The following is a 22713-nucleotide window of genomic DNA, read 5'->3' as shown; positions in this document are numbered from 1 at the left end:
CCATGTACATTTGAGGTGATTTGCACAGGGGTGGCTGATTGTTACAGCGGTTTTGACAAATGCAAAAAAAAAAAAACCCCACATGTGACCCCATTTCGGAAACTACACCTCTCACGGAATGTAATGAGGGGTGCAGTGAGAATTTACACCCCACTGATGTCTGGCAGATCTTTGGAACAGTGGGCTGCGCAAATTAAAAATTTTGTACAGCCCACTGTTCCAAAGATCTGACAGACACCAGTGGGGGGGGTAAATGCTCACTGTACCCCTTGTTACGTTCCTCAAGGGGTCTAGTTTCCAAAATGGTATGCCATGTGTTTTTTATTTGCTCTCCTGGCACCATAGGGTCTTCCTAAATGCGACATGCCCCCGAGCAAAATTTGCTCTCAAAAAGCCAAATATGACTCCTTCTCTTCTGAGCATTGTAGTTCGCCCGTAGTGCACTACAGGCCAACTTATGGGGTACCTTCATACTCATTTTGGGGGGTATTTTCTGCTATTAACCCTTGAAAAAATGTTAAATTTGGGGGGAAACACACATTTTAGTGAAATTTTATTTTATTTTTTTACATATGCAAAAGTCGTGAAACACATGTGGGGTATTAAGGCTCACTTAATTCCTTGTTACGTTCCTCAAGGGGTCTTGTTTCCAAAATGGTATGGCATGTGTTTTTTTTTTTTTTTTGCTGTTCTGGCACCATAGGGGCTTCCTAAATGCAACATGCCCCCAAAAACCATTTTAGAAAAAAGTACTCTCCAAAATCCCCTTGTCGCTCCTTCGGTTCTGAGCCCTCTACTGCACCCGCCGAACACTTTACATAGACATATGAGGTATCTGCTTACTCGAGAGAAATTGGGCTACAAATATAAGTATACATTTTCTCCTTTGACCCCTCGTAAAAATTCAAAAATTGGGTCTACAAGAACATGCGAGTGTAAAAAATGAAGATTGTGAATTTTCTCCTTCACTTTGCTGCTATTCCTGTGAAACACATAAAGGGTTAAAAGGCTGACCGATTATCATTTTGAATACTTTGGGGGGTGCTTGTGAGTGATTTGTGAGTTGCTATGGCTTATATATGCAGAGCTCTAAATGCTCAGCATACACAGATTTAAAGGCTAACATTCTGACTTTCCAAGAATGCCACTGTAAGGGAACATGGGAGCCGATTTCATGCTGCAATTTTTTTAAATTTAGTTTAATGCATAACATTCAGTGTATGTTAACCTCTAGCATACAACCAATGTAAATTATATATGTATTTTCTAACCTTGTACTTGTTTGGTTGTGCTTAAGTTATTTTAAGAGTTACCCATTTTTATGTTTGGACATTAGTTTACCTTCTTTTCATTTTCATTCTAAATTTCAGATCATATCGGACTTGGAGTCCTGGAATGAAGAACTTGCTTTACAAATGAGCAACTTTGACACAGAGGACCTGACTCTTGCAGAGCAGCGGTTACAGCACCATGCTGATAAAGCACTAACTATGAATAATCTGACCTTTGATGTGATCCATCAAGGACAAGAACTTCTCCAGTATGTCAATGAGGTGCAAACATCAGGTATGTTAATATTAAATTGTGTTAATGTGTTTGTTATACTTATATCACAACAAAATATATATTTTTTAATTTATAAGGATAGTTCTCTGTGCACATACTTTAAAGGAGAAAAAGATGAGCAGGTATCCCTATATAACATTCAGTACTTGGTGCTACTAAAGCCGTATATCCAAATAATTGTAGTGCTACAATTAATTTACACATGGTATACTACATTACAAAAAAAAGCACACAGATTTTTTTTTTTATCGGATACTATTTTAAAACCTAGAGTAAGAACATATCCCCGCCCTCAACAAACCTCCCCCCCCCCCCCCCCCCCGCACCAATAAAACAGTCCCAAGTTCACCACAAGACAGAGTCAATCCATGATAAACCTTCACGTGAGCCGGTATATGAGAAACCATGACAGCCGTCCAAGCATTCCAAAGAAAAGGACAAGGAGAAGTGAACAAAGCAACACATAACATGCAGCGTACAGACAAAGCAGGCACTACCAGTATTTATTCCAAACAGCAGTCAAGTCATTCAGAGTGAGGCATCCGTGGGTCAAGAACCCCCCCCAACCAAACTTACCCTACAGATGCCGGAGGAGGGCACCATTTAGGAATCATATGAACCTATCCTGAATTTGCACACCCAGTGGCCCTATATCACATGAAACTTACGGGGTAGCCTTACGCTGGTCACCCCTCTCCAGCCAAACCGTAGTGGATTCCCGAGCAGTAACATCAAGTACAGTAGGAGGGCTAGGTCTGATCCAATACTGGGCTATAAGTTTCCTAGCTTGGTACAATATACAAAGTACACCAATTTCTACCCCAGATTGCTTTGTGCCACATCCTATAAGACCTAACAAGCAGGGCTTAGGCTCAAACGACAAAACGATCCTGTACACCTTACAAATGAGCAGGAGCACTTCCTTCCAATAAGTAACTAAAATGGCTAATTCCCATACCATATGAAATAAAAGGGTCCACTACTGGCCACACCTGGGACAGGTGGAGTCAGATTGGAGATCAAGCTTATGCAAGTGCACCAGAGTTTGATATACTAGGAACAGCTGGGACAAACAGTTGGCCTTAGAAAGAGATAAGAATGGGGTGAGTGCTAAGGCAGTAGACCACTCATAATCAGTCAGAGGACCTTGATCCCCTTCCCATTCACTGTGGATCATCAATGGGAATCTCTCACCATAAGCGTGGAGAAGATCTGTGTATAGCCAACGAGATGATACCAGCAGACTCTACTTTCATAACCACAGATTCTCAGGGGGTCTAGTCAGAGCTCCAATGTGTAGAGGTATACACCCTCCATTCTTAACCATAAGCATTTTGCCCGTTGGACCCAGAGTATTGCTGAAAAATTTACAGAAAATGTAAACTGGGTAAGTATTATCCATGAAGACGGGCACCATTTTTGGTGTGTGGAGTTTCAAAGGCCATTAGCACACTGGGCATTCTGGAAAATGAATATGTAAAGCAACTCAATCACACTACCTTCACAGGTAGCATCCCCTAAACATCAGCGTTTAGCTCCCGTTACAGAGTCTCAGAAACTGATTGGGATTTAATGCCAAGCCAGAATTCTCAGAAGGGAAGAGGACCCATCTGCAGACATTGCTGTTTCAGGGTGTTGCTTTTGGCTGAAAGGAGTACTCCAGGATGGGATAATTGTCCTTCATACTGCCGACAGTAAAAAAAAAAAAAAAAATATAGAGGTACATACCCTCCATCACTCCCCTGATACCTCCCGCAACCCACTCCGGCCTCTGCCGCAATCCTCTTCCTGGCCTCTGCCGCAATCCGCAGCGAAGTCCCGCCTTGGCTGGCGATAGGCTGAGCGTCAGTGTGACGTTTTCTGCCTCGGCACCTGCTGCTGGGGCCAAAAACGTCACACTGTTGCTCAGCCTGTCACCGGCCGAGGTGGGACTTCGCTGAGGCCGGTGATTGACTGGGTGCAGTACGACTCACCGACCACCAGCAACCAGGAAGAGGACCTGACATTTTTTATTTAAAGCAGAGCGTTTCATACTTTTTATTTTTTTATGACACACTTTTTTTTTTTTTTTTATGCATAATTTTGTTACACAATAATCCAGTCTTAGGTCATACTCCCTCCCACTGTGATTGAAACACTTACACTGTTTCAACCCCATTACATATGCTGTGTATGGGCAGTACCTGTATGATCGCTTGACCCTAGTGTGCATACATAAATACAACAGTACATGCAGTAAAACAGTAAAAGTACATGCAAACTGATATAGGCCAATTATTGTGTGACTTACCTACACACTGCGACTGACACTTCATGACACATTTTGGAAAGCTCTGCTTTAACCCCTTAAGGACGCAGCCCATTTGGGCCTTAAGGACGCAGACAATTAAATTTTTCGGTTTTCGTTTTTTCCTCCTCGTCTTCAAAAAATCATAACTTTTATATTTTCATCCACAGACTAGTATGAGGGCTTGTTTTTTGCATGACCAGTTGTCCGTTGTAATGCCATCACTCACTTTACCATAAAATGTATGGCGCAACAAAAAAAAATACTATTTGTGTAGTGAAATCAGTTTGGTCTGAAAAGAAAACCGCAATTTTGCTAATTTTGGAAGGTTTTGTTTTCATGCCGTACAATTTACGGTAAAAATGACGTGTTCTTTATTCTTCTGGTCAATACGATTAAAATGATACGCATGATAACATACTTCTCTATTACTGTTGTGCTTAAAAAAAAATCGCAAACTTTTTAACCAAATTAGTACGTTTTAAAATCCCCCTATTTGAAGACCTATAACTTTTTCATTTTTTCATATAAGCTGCGGTATGAGGGCTCATTTTTTGCGCCGTGATCTGTACTTTTTATTGATATCATATTTGCTTATATAGAACTTTTAATCAATTTTTTATTAATTTTTTGGGGGATAAAATGTTATAGAAAAGCATCCATTTTGGACTTTTTTTTTATTTTTACGTTCTCGCCGTTCAACGTACTGTATCATTAACATTTTATTTTAATAGTTCAGATATTTACGCACACGACGATACCAAATATGTATATAAAATATTTTTTTAACACTTTTTGGGGGTGAAATAGGGAAAATGGACAATTTGCGTTTTTATTGGGGGAGGGTTTTTTCCATTTTTTTTTTACTTTTATTTTTACACTTTAATAGTTCCCATAGGGGACTATTTATAGCAATCACTCGATTGCTAATACTTTTCAGTGCTATGTATAGGACACAGCACTGATCAGCATTATCGGTCATCTTCTGCTCTGGTCTGCGGGAAGGCAGATCAGAGCAGTAGACGCCGGGAAGGCAGCGGAGCAAGGTGAGGGGACCTCTGTCTGCCGTTCTGGATGGCCGGATCGCCGCGGCAGCCATTTAAGTGACCGCGATGCTGCAGAGGCCGTGATCTGTATTGATCATGGCATCTGAGGGGTTAATGGCGGACATCCGCGGGATCGCGGATGTCCGCCATTATGGGCAGGTCCCTGGCTGCAATCAGCAGCCGGGACTTGCCGCGCATGATCCGGGCATCGCTCCGATGCTCACGGTTATGCTTAAGATGTAAATGTACGTCCTGATGCGTTAAGTACCACCTCACCAGGACGTACATTTATGTCCTCCGTCGTTAAGGGGTTAAAGAATAAAAATGATTTGAGTTTTACTTGGATGCTTTTTTTTTTTTTTTTGGCAGTGAGGAGTCCAGATCTACTTGTTGTGTGCCGCTTACCACTTAGAGATGTATTATCAGAAAATGACTTGAAGGGGTACTCTGCCTATAGACATGCTATCCACTATCCAAAGCATAGGGGATAAGATGTCTAATTATGGGGGTCTGGCCTCTGGGACTCCCCGCAATCTCCGCGCAGCACCCTGTGTTATGTTTATGTTTAAAAGCGCTTGTTGCAGGCAGCCGTGGTGTTGTCACACCACGCCCCCTCCATTTATGTCTGAGATGGGGACCGAACCCCGCTATCAGACATCTTATCACCTATTTTTTGGATAGGGGCTGAGTACCCCTTTAAAGTGACTTGATGATTAACTTTTTCATACGGAAGGACACAACTTTTAGACATAAGAAAGGGAAGGAATTCAAGTTGCCAAATATGCATCTGAAATATCCTTTCTGTTAATGTTTGACACAATCTAATAATTTTTTTTTTTTTTTTAAACCCCCTTTAGGACCAGGCAAATGTTGGCCTTAATGACCAAGGCCCATTTAAAAAACATAGTTATGACATAAATCTGTTTTTAATTCACATTTACAATATGCCTACTTTATGTTGGCATTATTTGTTAAATGTTGTTTTACTTTTTAAGGACGTTATGGGAAGTTTTGCAGCAATTTTCAAAACTATAGAGAAAATTTTAATATCAGATTTTTTTAGGGACCAGTACAGTCCTGAAGTAGATTTGAGGGGCCTGTATGTAAGAACCCCTTATAAATCACCCCATTATAAAAACTGCATTACTCAACGTAATAAAAGTGACATTTGGGAAGTTTATTAACCCTTTAGGTGTTTCACTGAAATTTAAGCAAAGTGGAAGTGGAATTCAAAAATGTTATTAATTTTTTTGAATCTAGTTTTCTCATTCAGCTCCATTGGGGGACACAGGAACTGTGATTATATCTTGCTGCCACTAGGAGGCTGACACTAGGCATACAAAAAAAGTCAGCCCCTCCCAGCAGGGTATACCCCACCTCCTGTCTTAGAGACACTCAGTTTTAGCTTAGTGTCATAGGAGGCAACACGAATCTGGATTGCTCCAGGTCTGATCTTTATTATTTTTTAGTGTTAGTGTTTAGACTTTTTCTTCTTTTTTATTTTTGTAGGTAGGGGCGACAGGAGCATGGCGCTGCCTGTTTCCCCACATGCGACTGAAGGGCACGGTACCATAGTGTATGGTCCGTTAACCCTTCCTCGCCACCGGCCAGCACCAGGTTGTACCTTGGGTCCAGGTCACCTTTTGCCTCTGCTCGCCCCGCTTCAAGAAGCCTGGCATGATGCAGCAGGCTTAGTCTGGTGAAGACTTCTGGGGACAGACCTTCTGGAGGTAAGTATACCTCCGTGTTCAGGTAAGTTCCTTACGCCCCTAATCCCCCCTCCCTCTTCTGTATAGGGCTTACCAAAGGGGGGCAGTCTTTATTGGGGGGGGGGACCCCTTATAAGTGGGGTAGGGACAGTGGTGACTTTGATCACAGTGCGTTTTCGTCTGGGGGTGGCAGCTCCTCACACATAGTGAGTCAGCTGCAGACCCCCCAGACAGTGTGAGCCATACAGTCTCCGGCTGCCGCCCCTGCAGTGGCGGCGGCTGCCGCTTCTTCCATGTCAGGGCGGCGCGCTCGGCCGGGTCCGGCCCGCTAATTTAGCTCCGCCCCGCGGGCGGTCTCCAATGCGGGCTTCTCCGGCGCATGATGACCGGTACCAGGCCGCTGCTTGTCAGCATCTGCACTGGTCCCGTCTGGGTTCCAGCGCCGCGGACAATCCTCTGCTCAGACAGCCGTCCCAGCAGAGGCTGACGGCTACCGACTTCTGCGCGTCCATCTCGGCCGGGTACCAGGCCTACACTTTACTCCGCGGCTTCGGCCTGGTCCCGGCCGAGTGTAGCTCCGCCCCCTTCTTTGCGCTCTTTGAGTGCCAACTCTTGGCGCTGGCACAGGGAGGGCTGATTCAGCCTATCAGGATACAGGCTGTCTCAGCCTCTCCCGTGCAAGTGCGCGAATGGTAGCTCCTCCTTTGGGTCACGTGACCGGAGCCTACCTCACTCCTTCACACGCTGCTGCACGTTGCTCCTGTGGGCTCCATTCCAGTCGGCTGTCCTATATCCATGGGTAAGAACGTCCAGGAACCTGGGTGAGCTCATTCCAATTCTTCTCTCACTAATTGGCTGTACTTGGCAATGTCTGCCCCCAGCTTACAACCTTCCCACCTGCTTTGGTCACTAACTATCCCTTTCCCTTATCCCCTTACACCCTTCCCTTCAATTTCCTGGTTGGACTTGATGGACGTATGTCTTTTTTCAACCATACTAACTATGTAACTATGCTTGCACAGTGTGTAGGGTTACATTTTCGGGGGCTTCGGCTGTACCTACTTGTTCTGCCTGCTCTTCCTCACTCCCTACTACCCCCACCCAAGACTCTCCTTCGGGGTCTGTGGCTCCTGAATCAACACAGGTTTGGGTGGCTTCCCTCTCCCAGACTATTTCAGACCTGACGCAAGCTTCTAAGGATGTGGCTACAGCCTTAAAGCAGTCTTCCCTGCGTCCTTCTCAGGAAGCTAGTTCAGCCTCTTCGGACCGCAGGTGCTCCCACAGACTCCCATGAGTCTTGTATCCTGACTCCTTTCCTGATCATAGGTGCCACTCGCGCTCCAGATCTCCCGCTACTAGGTGGTGTTCCCGGTCACGCGACCGTTCTCCTAGGGGCCGTTCCCCCGAACCGCCAGTCTAGATCCCGGTCACCCAGATCAGGAGCCTCAACTACCCGTTCCCGATCCCCTGGTGAACTGGCAGAACCTCATTCGGATTCTGAGGAACTGTCCTCCATGTCTGACTTGGTGGATGGCCTAGTGTCTGCAGTGAGGGACACTTTCCGTCTACAGGACCCTCGGACCCTGCTCCTGAGGTCTCCTTTGCCCGCGCTCCTCGCTCTCCTAAGTACTTCCAGTCTCATAAGGAGTTTGATCTGCTTCTGGAGACAGCCTGGAAACTTCCAGAGAAGCGCTTCCAAGGCTCTAAAAAACTGAAGACTCTGTGTCCATTCCCTCAGGACCTTATATCTAAATGGACTGTTCCGCTATCGATGGACCCTCCGGTCTCCCGTTTGTCCAAATCCACCACTCTACCGTTGGCTGATGCCGCTTCCTTTAAGCATCCAGCGGACAAGCTGTGGGATCCTCCCTGCTTCCGGCTTTTTTTCCACTTGGGTCTGTTGTCCGGGGCCTCCCTGGACGATCTGGCTGACATTGCCCGTCAGGTGTCGGACACAGGTGAATATTTATGCCAGGTTTCGTTGGAGTCTGCTCGCTGTGCGGCTGTCGCGTCTGGCAACCTGGTCGCCATTCGGCGTTCTATGTGGCTCAAAGCTTGGAACGCCGATTCGGCTTCCAAGAAATCACTGACGGCTATGGCCTTTACTGGCAGTCGCCTTTTTGGAAAGCGACTAGATGACATAATCTCTGAGGCTACAAGAGGTAAAAGTTCTTTGCTTCCCCAGAACAAGGCTCGCAACACTGCGGCTCGTGGGGGTTTTCGTAAGTCAACCTCTTTTCGGTCCTTTCGCCCCTTGGGTCAAGGGCGCCAGGAAAAATCGAGCCCCTCGCAAGGTAGGCAGGGCCCGTCCTTCAAACTTCGCTCCTCCTGGAAGCAGGATAATCCCTCCAACTGATTTCCCGCTAAATCAGGAACCCGTAAACCCGCCTCGACCTGAAGGGGCGCCCTCACCTGGGACTCCGTCCCGGGTGGGCGGTCGTTTACTTCTTTTTCGGGACTTCTGGACGTCTATTTGGCACAAGTCCAGGACTCTTGGGTTCGGGACGTCATCTCCGACGGTTACCGAATCAAGTTCGCTTCTTTTCCCCGGGATCGTTTTTTTTCCGATCCTGGCCTCCTCGTTCACCTACTCTGGCAAAAGGTTTTCATTCTGCCATCTGCACTCTGCTGCAGCAGAGGGTTATCATGCCTGTCCCGCCACAAGACCGTTTCAGGGGTTTCTACTCAAACCTCTTTGTGGTGCACAAAAAGGAGGATTCAGTCCGTCCGATTTTGGACCTAAAGCTTCTCAATCGGCATCTTCGCCACTTCCGTATGGAGTCCCTGTGGTCGATCGTGGCGTCCATGGATCAGGGCGAATTCCTGTCTTCAGTGGACATTCGGGATGTGTATCTTCACATTCCGATTTTTCCTCCTCATCAATGTTTTCTGCGTTTTTCCTGTCCGCAGGGTCACTTTCAATTTGTGGCTCTGCCCTTCGGCCTGGCTACAGCCCCCCGGGTTTTTACCAAGGTCCTGGCGGCTGTCATGGCCATTCTCAGGTCCCGGGGTGTGTCTGTCCTTCCTTACCTGGACGACTTGCTTATCAAGGCCCCGTCCCGGATCCAGAACGAGGAGAGTCTTCACATCACTCTGCTGACCCTAACCAGCTTCGGGTGGCTGATCAACGAGGAGCAATCCAACCTTTCTCCCTCCCGATCTCTGGTCTTTCTGGGCCTCCGGTTCAACACAGAGAGTGCCCGAATCTTCCTCCCTCAGGACAAATGGAGTGCCCTGTTGTCAGGTTTTTGTCTCTTGAGACGCCCTTATCCAGTGTCCGTTCGGACATGAATGGCAGTACATGACATCACGGCCCGTTCCCTTAATGCAAGCCTATGGCAGGGGGCCTTCTCTCATAGACTTGTATTGATGGGGGCGGGCCGTGAAGTCACGAGGGGCGGAGCCATGACGTAACTATGCTCCGGCTATTGCGCGTCATTACGTGCAGAGCGATCTCGCTCTGCGCAGTAATGATAGCGGGGTGCTGCAGCAGCGATCCCCAGGGTCCCCAGCAGCGGGAACCCGGCGATCTGACATCTTATCCCCTATTCTTTGGATAGGGGATAAGATGTCTAGGGGCGGAGTACCCCTTTAAACGTCTCTTCTCAAGACTAAACAATTGTAACTCATTTAATCACTCCTCATAGCTAAGATGTTCCATGCCCCATATTAGTTATGGGGCAGTACAGTTCCCCCACAGACATACAGCCATCAGCCATATACAGTGTATGGCTGGAGGCTTTGTCTGTTTACTGCCCCAATTCAGTGCTCTGACCACCACTCCTCCGGTCCGGGGTCACGATCTACTGCTATGGCCTATGGGCCATAACAGTAGGTCCCGGGACTGGAGAAATGGTGGTCGGAACACCGAAGATGATGTGCTGGTGAGTGGTAACTTACCATACCAAGGCGTAATCCTCACTGCTGCGCTCCACTCTTCTCCTATGGGCGCACATACGGGATGTCAGTGACGTCCCTGCGTGCGCTACCTCCCAGCGGCCCCTGTGTTTTGAAGTTAACGCAGGGCCGCAGAGAGGTAACCGGGGTATCCTTGTGTCCTGAAAAGATTTTTCGGGACACAGGGATGCCCTGAATGCGACGGGGGCCCCTGCGGGCACGGGGCCCGGAGCAGGCGCTCCAGGAGCGCCAATGATGATCCGGCCATGGCCAGAGCAATGAATATCTTTGCCAAGCCGCAAATATATTCATTGTGGGCTGCATGTTTGACACCCATGTTGTACAGGTTGGGTCATAGAAGAAGGAAAAAGGGTATATAGCAGTAAACTTCAACCAGGCGGACGGTGGTATATTGAAGAACGAGTGAAGAAAGGTCCCTGTATAAGAAAATCAGGTGGCGTTTAAGTCTATCCTTTTGGAAGTAAGTTTTCCTCAATGTTTCTTTGGTTTAGTAGAGCCAACAGATTCCCAAGGTGTTGGTATTGGGATGGAGGGTAGATCGGTCAGGTCTGTGACAGCCGCCCAGTTTGGAACATCCACGGAATCCCATTCTAAGATAGACACAGCATCTGTAAGATTCAAGCGGGAACGGGTGGTAAAGCGTTTACCAGCCGCAGAGAAGGGAAGACCAAATGGAAACAGCTGCTTATAAGCCACACCTTTTGAAGCACAAAAGTTCTGTGAAAGGTCTTAGGAGGATTCATTTAGATAAGGTAATACGTGCTAGGTCTTGAAAAATGAGAATGGGGGTATCTTCGAATTCAATACTAGATAGACCTCTTGATTTCCGGAGTATGTCATCTCTAACTGTAGAATTGAATTACCTGCAAATAACATCTCTGGGGGGTTCTTGCTGTTTTAGCTAGGCTCTAAGGGCTCTATGAGCCTGCTCGATTTCAATTTAGATTGGGAGAAGGTAGGAGTCTCCAAGTACTTTCATAAATATTTATTTGAGGGTAGATGAGAGCGATTCAGGAAGAACTGAATCAGGAAGTCCTTTTATCCGCAGATTGTTGCGCCTTCCTCTGTACTTAAAATCACACTCAGTTTTGATGTTATCACTATTCCTATTTACACTGGCTGATATTAATTCATTCTGTGCTAGATTTTGTACCCTATTATAAGCATCTGAAAGTAATGATGTAGGGTACCCCTTACTTATAAAACGTTCTTTTAAAGTGCGTGCTTGTCTGGTAAAATCAGAATCTAAAGTTCAATTTTTGCGAATGCGCAGGTATTGTCCATACGGAACATTTCTCAGCCATTTGGGGGTAGTGTGCACTTGAAAAATCTAAAAAACTGTTTAAATCAACACTTTTAAAATAAGTTTCAGTAAAAATTGCCCCATCCTCATTTTCCTTTATTAAAAGATCTAAAAATGCAATATGTGTATTAGAGAAGTTAAATTTCAAACCCCAATCGTTGTGATTGAGATAATCGACAAATAGGCTAGCTTGTTCGGGGGACCTCAAGGGACTGTGCTATGTGGAGGGACTCGAATCGCCCCATAAATAAATTTGCGTAACTTGGGGCTAAACAAGTCCCCATTGCACAGCCACTTGTCTGCCTGTCTAAAGTGCCATCAAACGAAAATACGTTGTGTTCCAAAATAAAATGCATTGCATCGTTCTAAAAAGTGGACTGTACCTTATCCGCATCAACGAGCAATGGTGGATATAATCCAGGAAAAATAGGAATTACCATCGGGCGCTTCTGCTCCTAGGACATACATAGGCAGCAGTCCATGTAGGGTAAACAGAGTAATTGCCCCCAGTAGATTTAGATCCAAACCCATTTCTTTTGTTTCGTCAGGTGACTGTGGCATGCGCAATAAATCACGCTGTCTTTGTTGTAGGATGGTGTGCACTGAAGATTCTTTTAGATCAACAGTTACTAATGATACTTTTTACATCAAAGGTCTTTTTAGCTGTGATAGTTCGTTTGTAATTTATTTAATATCCTGTGAGTGTTGTTTACAGTATGTCGGCTGTAACATCCAGCTGATTCGTGCCCGCATGAACAAGCACAGTTCTAATAAAAAAAACGGGTTCTTGTTACATAGTGTGTCTCGTCATTTTATGTCAGTTCACAATAAAAACGCGGATTGCTTGAAAGTCCAAATTTTAGAAATGGTTCCCGTAGATACACCTAATAGATATGAAAAACTTGTAAATCGGGAATCATTTTGGATCTTCAAGGTAGGCACTTTATTTCCTAACTGTCTTAATGAAACTATTGAGAACACACGAAACGCGTTGCATACTGGGAATAAACTTATTGTTGTCCTGTGTCCTGAGAGTTGCCTAGTCCTTCAGCGCCTGAGCTCCACCCTTCCTTGGAGGTGATTGTTGTTTTTTTTTCTTGTGCCAAATTGTGGAGCGGCAACAGTGGATCACCTTATACACCCTTATCCATGTTGTGCTGGCTTACGCACAACTTGTTTTGGTAAGCGCTACTTTACATTGAGCGTTTTGTACGATCTGGCGTTATTACACTATGGAGCGCTCCTTTTTTTGTCTCTTTCGGGTTAACTGCATGACATGTATAAATGTCGTGATCTGCGAACTACCTGCACATCATGACATTTTATATATGTCATTCTGCGGGAACGGGTTAAATTGGGGGGCCACTGATGTAAGGCGGATCACAGCAGATCTCCAAAATGATCTGCTGCGATCCACATTTAAATTAAAAAGCCGGTGGTACATGTGGCTACATGGCGTTGCCACTGGCTTCTATATAGACTGTAATGATTCATTATCCTTGCCGGGAGAGAAGAGCTCTGATTGGAGAATAGCTTTTCACCAATCAGAGCTCTCCTCTCCCGGCGGCGGGGATTATGAATTATGACAGTGTATTTAGAAGTCGTGTCAGTGCAGTGAAGCCGCATGTACCGCCGGCTTTTACAGTTAATAAATGCGGATCGCAGCGCGTCTCTGGATAATGACCTGCTGCGATCTGCACCTCAGCCCCTGGACTATAACTCCCATCATGGGCAGAGTCTGTCCATGATGGGAGTTGCAGTCCTTACTGTGTGAAAATACACACTTTGGTACGTGTCCTCCGAGGTGGTGTATATTTGCACAAAAAAATGAGACTTGAGTTCTTTTTGTGCGTCAAAAAAAACACGCAGTTAGTAAATCGATGTCTACGGGAAAAATGGCTCTACGGTACACCCGAAGGGTGACATCTTTAGAAAAAGTTCCACCAAAAATGACGCACAAAAAAGAACGCAGAAAATATTATTGCGCAAGATTTTGCGCAAGAAAATACACTTAAAATTACGCTATATAGATTGATGAATCCCCCCACAGTGAAGTTAAAATAGTCAGTCAGTGAAGCTGCACTGTCAGAATGATGGAGAACGAAGGCAGGAGTGAAAAGTAGAGCAAAGCCCAGACTTCCCTCCAAAAGGAGGAAAGCAACAGATACTTCCAGAACTCATGGATTAGGAGAGGAGAAGGGGAACATTTAGTAAATTTGAGTTGGGACAGAGTACCAATGGGTCAAGATTATAAATGCCGCCTCGTGATACCTGCTGGAGATGGAGGAGGTGTGAGCCCATATCGCCCGTAGCGCAGTCTCAGTATCATCTAAGATGCCCTCGGTGCTCTCCTTGGGTCGACTTCTCTAATCTCACATCGAGCAGACCAAAGTAGATAATACTGGTCAGTGCTATGCCTATGCATAGCACTGAACAGGATTAGCAATATATTGATTGCAATAAATAGTCTTCTATAGGGACATAAAGGTAAGAAAATTTTTAGAAAATGTTAAAAGGCCTCTCCCCCAATAAAAATGTAATTTGCCCCAAAACCCCACCCCAAACTAAAAGCCCACCCCTAAAACTGATTTTTATACTTTTTAAAAAGTTAAATTCCTTTTTCCCATTTTATCCCCAAAAAGCGTAAAAAAATAATTAATAAATATATTTGGTATCACAGCGTATGTATATCAAAGTATAATGTAAATCATCCCGTATGGTGAGCGACATAAACATAAAAAGTCCAAATTTGCTGTGCTTTGGTCACGTCACATTCCAAAGAAAATAATATGCAATCATATAGTCACGTATTTGCAAAAGTGGTATAAAAAAAAACCCAGGTCACCGCGCCAAAAATGAGCCCTCATACAGCCCCATATACAGAAAATGAAAGTTAATAGGTGGTCAAAATAGGGTAATTTTAAACATACCCATTTTGTGAAAAAAAAATAAAAAATTAAATGCAGTACAATAAAGTAAATGTATGTAATTATTGGTACCATTTTAATTGTATTGACTCACAGAATAAAGAAAACTTGTAATTTTCACTGTAAAGTGTAAGGTATAAAAAACAAAACCCTCCAAAATATTTCAATTTCCTCTTACAAAATATAATTTTTGAGTTTGCCATCCATTTTATTGTAAAATAAGGGATGTAATTACAAAGTACTATTGGTCACACAGAAGAAAAGCCCTCACATGGGTCTGTGGTTAGAAATATAAAAGTTATGGTTTTTAGAAGGCAAGGAGGAAGAAAAAACCTCTAAAATAAAATTGGCTGTGTCCTTAAAATGATTCTCCGTTAGAGAATTTTTTTTTTCAAATCAACTGGTGCCAGAAAGTTTAAACATATTTGTAAATTACTTCTATAAAAAATTCTTAACCCTTCCAGAACTTATCAGCTGTTGTATACTACAGAGGATTCGAGTTGTTCTTTTCTGTCTGACCACAGTGCTCTCTGCTTACACCTCTGTCCATGTCATATTCAAGAAAAAGAAAAAAAACACGCCACCAGCGCTAAGGAAAAAGGTAAATCACGAAGATAAAAACCAACCTTTAGTTATATCAAACTTACTTCACTAGTGGTGACTGCAGATATACCAGCCTTTCAGGTAAGCATCCACAATAGACCAAAATGTTGTTCTCCTTTGTTCCCAATACCTTAATTAGAGGCAAAGTGGATTCAATACAAGGATTTTGATTTTGCAATCAATAATTTAACAATGAAATAAATAAAAAGCAAATATGTATACAAACTAGGACATATTAAACACGTTTCAGGGGGTTCTAACGTCCGCCTCCCTTCCTCAGGCATAATGTACAAGCAAAAAACATCTTTTATACTCACATAAGCAAAATGCACTCCTCTCTCAAGTGGGACGCTGAAGTCTTCACATCCGGATCCCCTTAGCCGGATGTGATGCTCCCTGAGTGCTTCCTCCAAGTTCTGGATTGAATGTCAGATCAACGGCTTCACATCTGCCCTATGGAATGCATAAACGTCACATCCATCCTGTGCCATGCAACGCTTGCATGTCTGTCCTGTGGAACGCTTACTGCGTTCCATCTACAGTGATATCATGTCCGTAACAAGGCTCATGTATTAAATGTATTAAAATGCAAATATAAAAGTGATAAATCGCTGTGGAACTAGATATACATTTATTTACTATAAACACATTTATTTTCTTGCTACATTTTTGGATACTGGTCCCTCCCTTTATTTTTTGTTGACAGGTTACTTATGGAGCTAATAAATTCTTGTGTGCGTGCCCTTCTACACAAACTTAGGTTTCTGTGTAATTATTTTCCTCAAATATGGTCACTAACTAGTGTGCTCCAATTTCTTTCCAAGATGGTATGTGGTTTGTGTATGGGATGCATTATATCCTGTCAAGAAGGCTGTATTAAACTTCTCCCTTTCCCTGTACTCTCCCCTTTGGAGCTAGGTCTATCAAAACATTCAGCCTGGCTCAGATTTTCAACCCTTCTCTGTGCCCCATCAATCAAGGATAGAGGATTCCTTTTTCCCCTAAAGCGTCCTCTCAAGAAGAATAGTTGTTTCTGGCAGTCCTTAATAGAACTGCAATTTCGCCTGATCCTTTTCATTTGGTCAAATGGGATATTCCTTTTCCATGATTTCAGGTAACAGCTATTAAAATTGAAATAGCTGTGTGAATCTACCTTTTTAAAGTGGGTCCTCGTGCAAACCGCTCGCTGATAGATGCTAATATCCATATCCAAAAATACCACCTCCCAGGCATCCATATGGGAAGTAAAATTTAGCCTCTTAAGGACCCACATTGACCCTGCGTCACATCGGGTCGTCCCAGCGGCTATCGACAGCCGGGACCCGTGGCTAATAACTGACATCACCGATCGCGGGGATGTCTGGTATTAACCCCTTAGACGCAGCGATCAAAGTTGATCTCCGCATCTAAAATGTTAAAAAAAAAAATGCTTCCTTGCAGCACAGTCGGGCTGATCGGGATCACCGCGGTGTCCCGATCAGCTGAGAGGACACGAAGAGGGTCCCTACCTTTCTCCTCGTTGTCCAATCTTCGATTGATTGCTCCAGCCTGGATCTCAGGCATGGAGCAATCAAGCACAGATTAAGCTGATCAATGCTATGTGTATGCAATGGCATAGCATTGATCAGTGTATGCAATCAAGGTATCGCATGTTATAGCCCCCTATGGGGGCTATACAAGTGTAAAAAATGAATAAAAATGATAACGTCCCATCAAAACGAAAATGATACCGGTAAAAACTTAAGATCACTGCGCAAAAAATGAGCCCTCATACATCCCCGTATGCGGAAAAATAAGTTATAGGGGTCAGAAGAGGACATTTTTAAATGTATTGATTTTCGTGCATGTTATGATTTTTACCAGAAGTAAAACAAAATCATACCTATATAAGTAGGATATATTTTAATCGTATGGACCTATAGGATAAAGATAAGTTACTGAAAATGCACTGTGTACAAACAAAAGCCCCCAAAAGTTACAAAATGGCGTTTTTTTTTTTTTTTTTTTTTTCAATTTTGGCCCACAAATATTTTTTGGTGGTTTCGCTGTCGATTTTTTTCTTACATTAATATTTAATTGGCCAATAAATTCCACCATGGACCATCAATATTACCACCAGGAATTCATAAAAATCTAAACCTATCAGTAGGAATTTCAGATTGGCAATCAGGAATTAAAAATATTAATAGAAAAGGCCTTAGAGAATTTATGAATTTTAAAAGGGAAAGATATTGTATTTATAATGCTAATCCTATTCCTTATTTTTATTTTTTACCTAATCAAGTCCTATTTTATTTTTTACCTAATCGAATCATGTGATTCCAAATATTTTGTATATATGCTACAATTTCCTTGCCAACTAAGTTATATAGGACGAGCCATAAATCCTTTAAGACAGTGTTTAAATAAAGATAGGTCCAATACTAAAAATAAGTATTTATTACATAGTTTTTGGAATACCATGATGAAAACTCTGAGAGTTTAAAAGTTACCCCAATAGATAAGATAAGAGGGAGACTTTAAAAAGTTATGCCATAGAGAGATGTATTTGATTTTTTGTTTCAACACATTAGTCCCGAATTGACTTAAAGGAGATATGCGGTGACAATCTTTTAAGTCATCCTGTGCCCGGGCTGCAAAAATAAACAAAAGCAAACTTTAACTCTCCTTCCTACCTTCCCCCGGCCAGAGCTACTTAAATGACAGTGCGCTCAGCCTATCAGCGGCCGATGCGGGACATTGCTGCGGCCAGCGATAGGCTGACAGCACTGTGACGTTCCTAGCCTAAGCAGCACGGAGCAGAGCAGCGCTGGAGGAATGGGACAGCGATATTTCCTCAACGGGGGAACGTAGGAAGGGGAGTTAAAGTTTGTTTATTTTTGCAGCTCGGGCACAGGATGACTTAAAAGATTGTCACCGCATATCTCCTTTAATGAGATTCTAGAAACGGTATTTTATTTGAATGTTTATACGCTATTATGTAGGCATTACAATATTGCTAGGAGTCGTATTGCTGTGTTTCATTGAACAATTTTATATTTGTTTAATTGGGAACAGCATGTTTTTCTCCTACTCCCTATATTTTTTTTCTAGGGTCTATATTGATATTTACAGGTTTATTTTATACATCTAATAATTATTTATCACTCTGTTTTATATTTGCCTTTTAACTAATAAAGGAGCCTTTTTACGGACATGACATCATTGTAGGTGGAACGCAGTAAGCGTTCCACAGGACCGACATGCAAGCGTTCCACGGCACAGGACAGATGTGACGTTTATTTTGTCATTTCCGCCCCAAGGTCCGTGGAGCGCTGCATGCGTTTCATAGGGCGGATGTGACGCATTTGATATGGTGTCTGGTCCGGAACTTGGAGGAAGAGCTCGGCGAGCGTCACATCCAGCTAAGGGGATCCGGATGTGACGCCTTCGGAGTTCCATGTGAGAGAGGAGTGAATTTTGAGTTAAAAAGATGCTGTTTTGTGCTTGTACATTATGCCTGAGGAAGGTGGGAGGACATTAGAACCCCCCGAAACGCGTTGTTTATGTCCTAGTTTGTATATGTATTATTATTTATTTTTATTATTTAATTATATTAAATTGATTGAGAAATCATAGTCCTTGGATTAAAACCACTTTGCCTCTAATTGAGAGATTGGGAACAAAAGAGAACATTTTGGTCTATTGTGGATGCTTATATCTGCAGTCCCTCTAGTAAAGTAAGTTTGATATAACTAAAGGTTGTTTTTTTTCTTCATGATTTATCTTTTTCCTGAGTGCTGGTGGCGTGTTTTTTCTTTTTCTTGCATATTGCTTTGAAGCCCAAATTGCGATCTACAATTTGGGGGATCTGCCGCGCTCTCCATACCCTATGGAGTGGATTTTGGGAGAAGCTAAGTGTTACTATAAAAACCTTGCAGCCTGGTGAGTGTCGTGGAGCGTCACTCTTGGAATTGGGTGAGTGTCCATGTGTACCAGGTGAGTCTACCTATTATTGATTCTTATATACCATTGGATTTGGAATGAGCGCTGCCAGTTTTTGATTTCACACTATGAGCATTCATCAGTTATTAAACGTCCGTTTTCTGTGTAAAAACGGATGTATGTTAACGGAAGAAATAACTGGTGCGAACGGTTGAGTAAATATTTAAGACCCGTTATAACATCCCTCATGTATGGCCACAGCCAAGACTAATACTACTACTCCCATCATGGAACAGACTTGTTTACATGATGGAAGTAGAAATTCCCTGGCTGCGGGAGTCTGCAGACAGCTGTGGAGTCTACATTAGTGTTTGTACTACTACCTCCATTATGAAACAGTCTGTTCCATGATGGGGGTTGTAGTACAGGGGCTGAGGGATTGATCGCACCGGGTCTCACTTCTGAGACCCGATACGATCAAAAGTTATTAAGCAGGGGAGCGGGCGGCATGGTCCGCAACCCTGCGATGTATCGTGTTTTAACTTCTTTAAATCCTCCCGCGGAGAGCCCTGAATGGCTGGTACTGAGAAGCCATTCAGGGCTCTCCGCAGGGTTTTTAAAATGAACATTGTGAGTGGCAGCGGGGGCCATATGTATATTAAAAGCGCTGTGGGGGGCAAGATGTATAGCCTATATATTTAGCCCCTAGCGCATTTATAATATGCCCCCTGCATTGCATTAAAAAAAGATATGACCCCTGCCAGCCTATGTGTGTGTTTGTGTGTGTGTGTGTATATGTGTGTATATATTTATATCTATATCTATATATATATATATATATATATATATATATATATATATATATATACACACACACCCCCGCCAGCGCATTTATATATACCCCCCGCAGCGCATTTATATATACCCCCCGCAGCGCATTAATAAACATATGACCTCCGCTATATATATATATATATATATATATATATGCGCTGGCGGGGGTCATATGTTCATTAATGCACTGCTGGGGGGTATATATAAATGTGCTGTCTGCTGGCACTATGTGCTGCTAATAGATATACTTTTCATTCATAGCGCTGCAGGGGTATATGTATATAGATGCGCTGGGGGGGGCAGACATATAGCGTTATCTGTCCCCCCCCACAGCGGTTCTATATACATATGCCGCTGCAGCAGTGCTATGTATGAAAAGTATTTCTATCAGCAGCATCGGGCTGCTGGCACTATGCGCTCCTGATAGAAATTATTTTCGTTCATAGCACTGCGGTGACCTATGACAAATGCGCCGGCGGGGTATGTATATGTGTGTGTGTATATGTATATATATATATAATACATACATGCGCTGGTGGGGTCATATGTTTCTTAATGCACTGCGGGGGGGGGGGGGGTGTATATATATATCTGGCCGCTGGTGGGGGTCATATTTTTGTTAATGTGCTGCGGGGGGCGTATTATAAATGCACTGGGGGGCTAGATATATAGGCTATATGTTGCCCCCCCCCCTGCAGTGCTATATGTCTTGCCCACACAGCGCTTTTAATATACATATGGCCCCCGCTGCTACATTTTAATGGCTCCTCAGAACTGCCCATTCAGGGCTCCCCACGGGGGATTTAAAAATGATAGTTAAAACAGGATACAGGGCCGCCCGCTCCCCTGCTTAATAACTTTTGATTGCATCGGGTCTCAGAAGTGAAACCCCGTGCGATCAATCCCTCAGCCTCTGTACTACAACCCCCATTGTGGAACAGACTCTGTTCCATGATGGGGGTAGTAGTACAAACACTAATGTAGCCTCCCCAGCTGTCTGCAGACTCCCGCAGCCAGGGAATTACTACTCCCATCATGGGAACAAGTCTGTTCCATGATGGGAGTAGTAGTAGTCCCTCAGCACTGCAGTAGTCTGCTGATGTCACCTCTTCGGAGCATGCTCAGAATTAATAACGGAGATTATAAACTAGGGATCGACCGATATAGTTTTTTTAGGGCCGATACCGATAATCGGTGCAGGTTAGGGCCGATAGCCGATAACTTATACCGATATTCCGGTATAAGTTATCGGCTATTTAACCCCCTGCAACACCGCTGCAGATCATTGATTTAAAACGGGCGCTTTAAATCAATGATCTGCAGTGGCTTTTGCGGGGCCATAGGCCGCCGCCGCCACCACCCGCTTCTCTCCCCTACCTGCCAGGGTGCTCGGGGCCATCCATCCATCCATCGTTCCTGTAGTGTCCGGGGCGTTCCGGGTGGAGGGTGGTCCGGTCCGGGCTGTCCTTCTTCTCCGGCGGGCCTCTTCTCCACTCCGGGCAGGCTCCGGCCTAGTACGCTGCATAGACGTCGCTGCGCAGTTACGCCCGTGCGCAGCGACGCACCTGATGTCACGGCGTAGCGGTGTCTATGCAGCGTACTAGGCCGGATCCGTACCACCCCAATTAGGGGTAAGTTTAATTTTTTTATTCACTCGGAGGGTGGGGGGAGGGGCCCGACCGGTATAGCGGTATGGGAAAAAATCCATACCGGTATACCGCCTAGCATCACGGTGCGGGGTGCGACGCGGTTGGTCGGAGGTGCGGTAAGGCGGGTCGAGGGGGTGGCGGTCGCGGTGCGGTGGGGGTGGTGCGGGGGGCGGGGCATTATCTGCTTATCGGCAAGATAATTGCCGATACCGATAATGCCCAAAATCGTGATTATCGGCCGATAATATCGGCCATACCGATAATCGGTCGATCCCTATTATAAACCAGGTGCAAATGGATGACATAAAGGCTCATCCGTTTGCCATAGACTTCAATGTTAAAAATAACGGCCGTTAATTTATCTGTTTCTTGTGACGGAAGAAAAATTTGTGCATGTGCCGTTAATTCTTCCGTCACAACTAACGTCCGTTATTCATGATGGGCTATAACTGGTCATAACGGATAATCAAAAAAAATCCCATAGGCGTTAATGGGATTTTGTAACGGACATTTAACTTCCTTTTTTTAAAGCTTTTCTAACGGACGTTTGTAATGGATCTTTTAACATGAATTTTATAGTGTGAAAGCAGCCTTACTCTGTCCATGTCAGGAACTTTACGGAGCATGAGAGGTTTGCTATGGGGATTCCTACTCTGGACAGTACCTGATATGGACAGAGGTGTCAGCATAGAGCACTGTGGTCAGACAGAAAAGAACAACTTAACTTCTTCTGTAGTATACAGCAGCTGATAAGTACTGGAAGGATACATTTTTTTTAATAGAAGTAATTTACAAATCTGTTTAACTTTCTGGAGCCAGTTCATATGAAGAAAAAAGTTTTCCAACAGAGTACCCCTTTTAGGCCAAAATGGAGTTAAAGATTGCACAACACGCTAATTGAGTTAAGGAGCCCAAGTGCCAGCGGTCCAAGTCATTTTCACAGTTTG

General features: G+C 44.1%; 1 protein-coding gene across 4 annotated transcripts in view; it reads left to right on the top strand.

Moving 5' to 3' along the window:
- TRIO (trio Rho guanine nucleotide exchange factor) overlaps positions 1–22713 on the top strand; it is a 748009-nt gene that overhangs the window by 219237 nt on the left and 506059 nt on the right. For all 4 annotated transcript variants that reach the window (XM_056520137.1, XM_056520140.1, XM_056520138.1 and 1 more), the window contains exon 14: positions 1371–1566. In XM_056520137.1, coding sequence (XP_056376112.1) covers positions 1371–1566 — 196 coding nt within the window. The remainder of the gene's footprint in view (positions 1–1370; positions 1567–22713) is intronic.

The sequence above is a fragment of the Hyla sarda genome, chromosome 5 (genome assembly GCF_029499605.1).
Source record: "Hyla sarda isolate aHylSar1 chromosome 5, aHylSar1.hap1, whole genome shotgun sequence".
Taxonomy (NCBI): Eukaryota; Metazoa; Chordata; class Amphibia; order Anura; family Hylidae; genus Hyla; species Hyla sarda.
The sequence above is the reverse complement of the archived record's forward strand: the minus strand, read 5'-3'. Positions and strand labels throughout refer to the sequence as shown.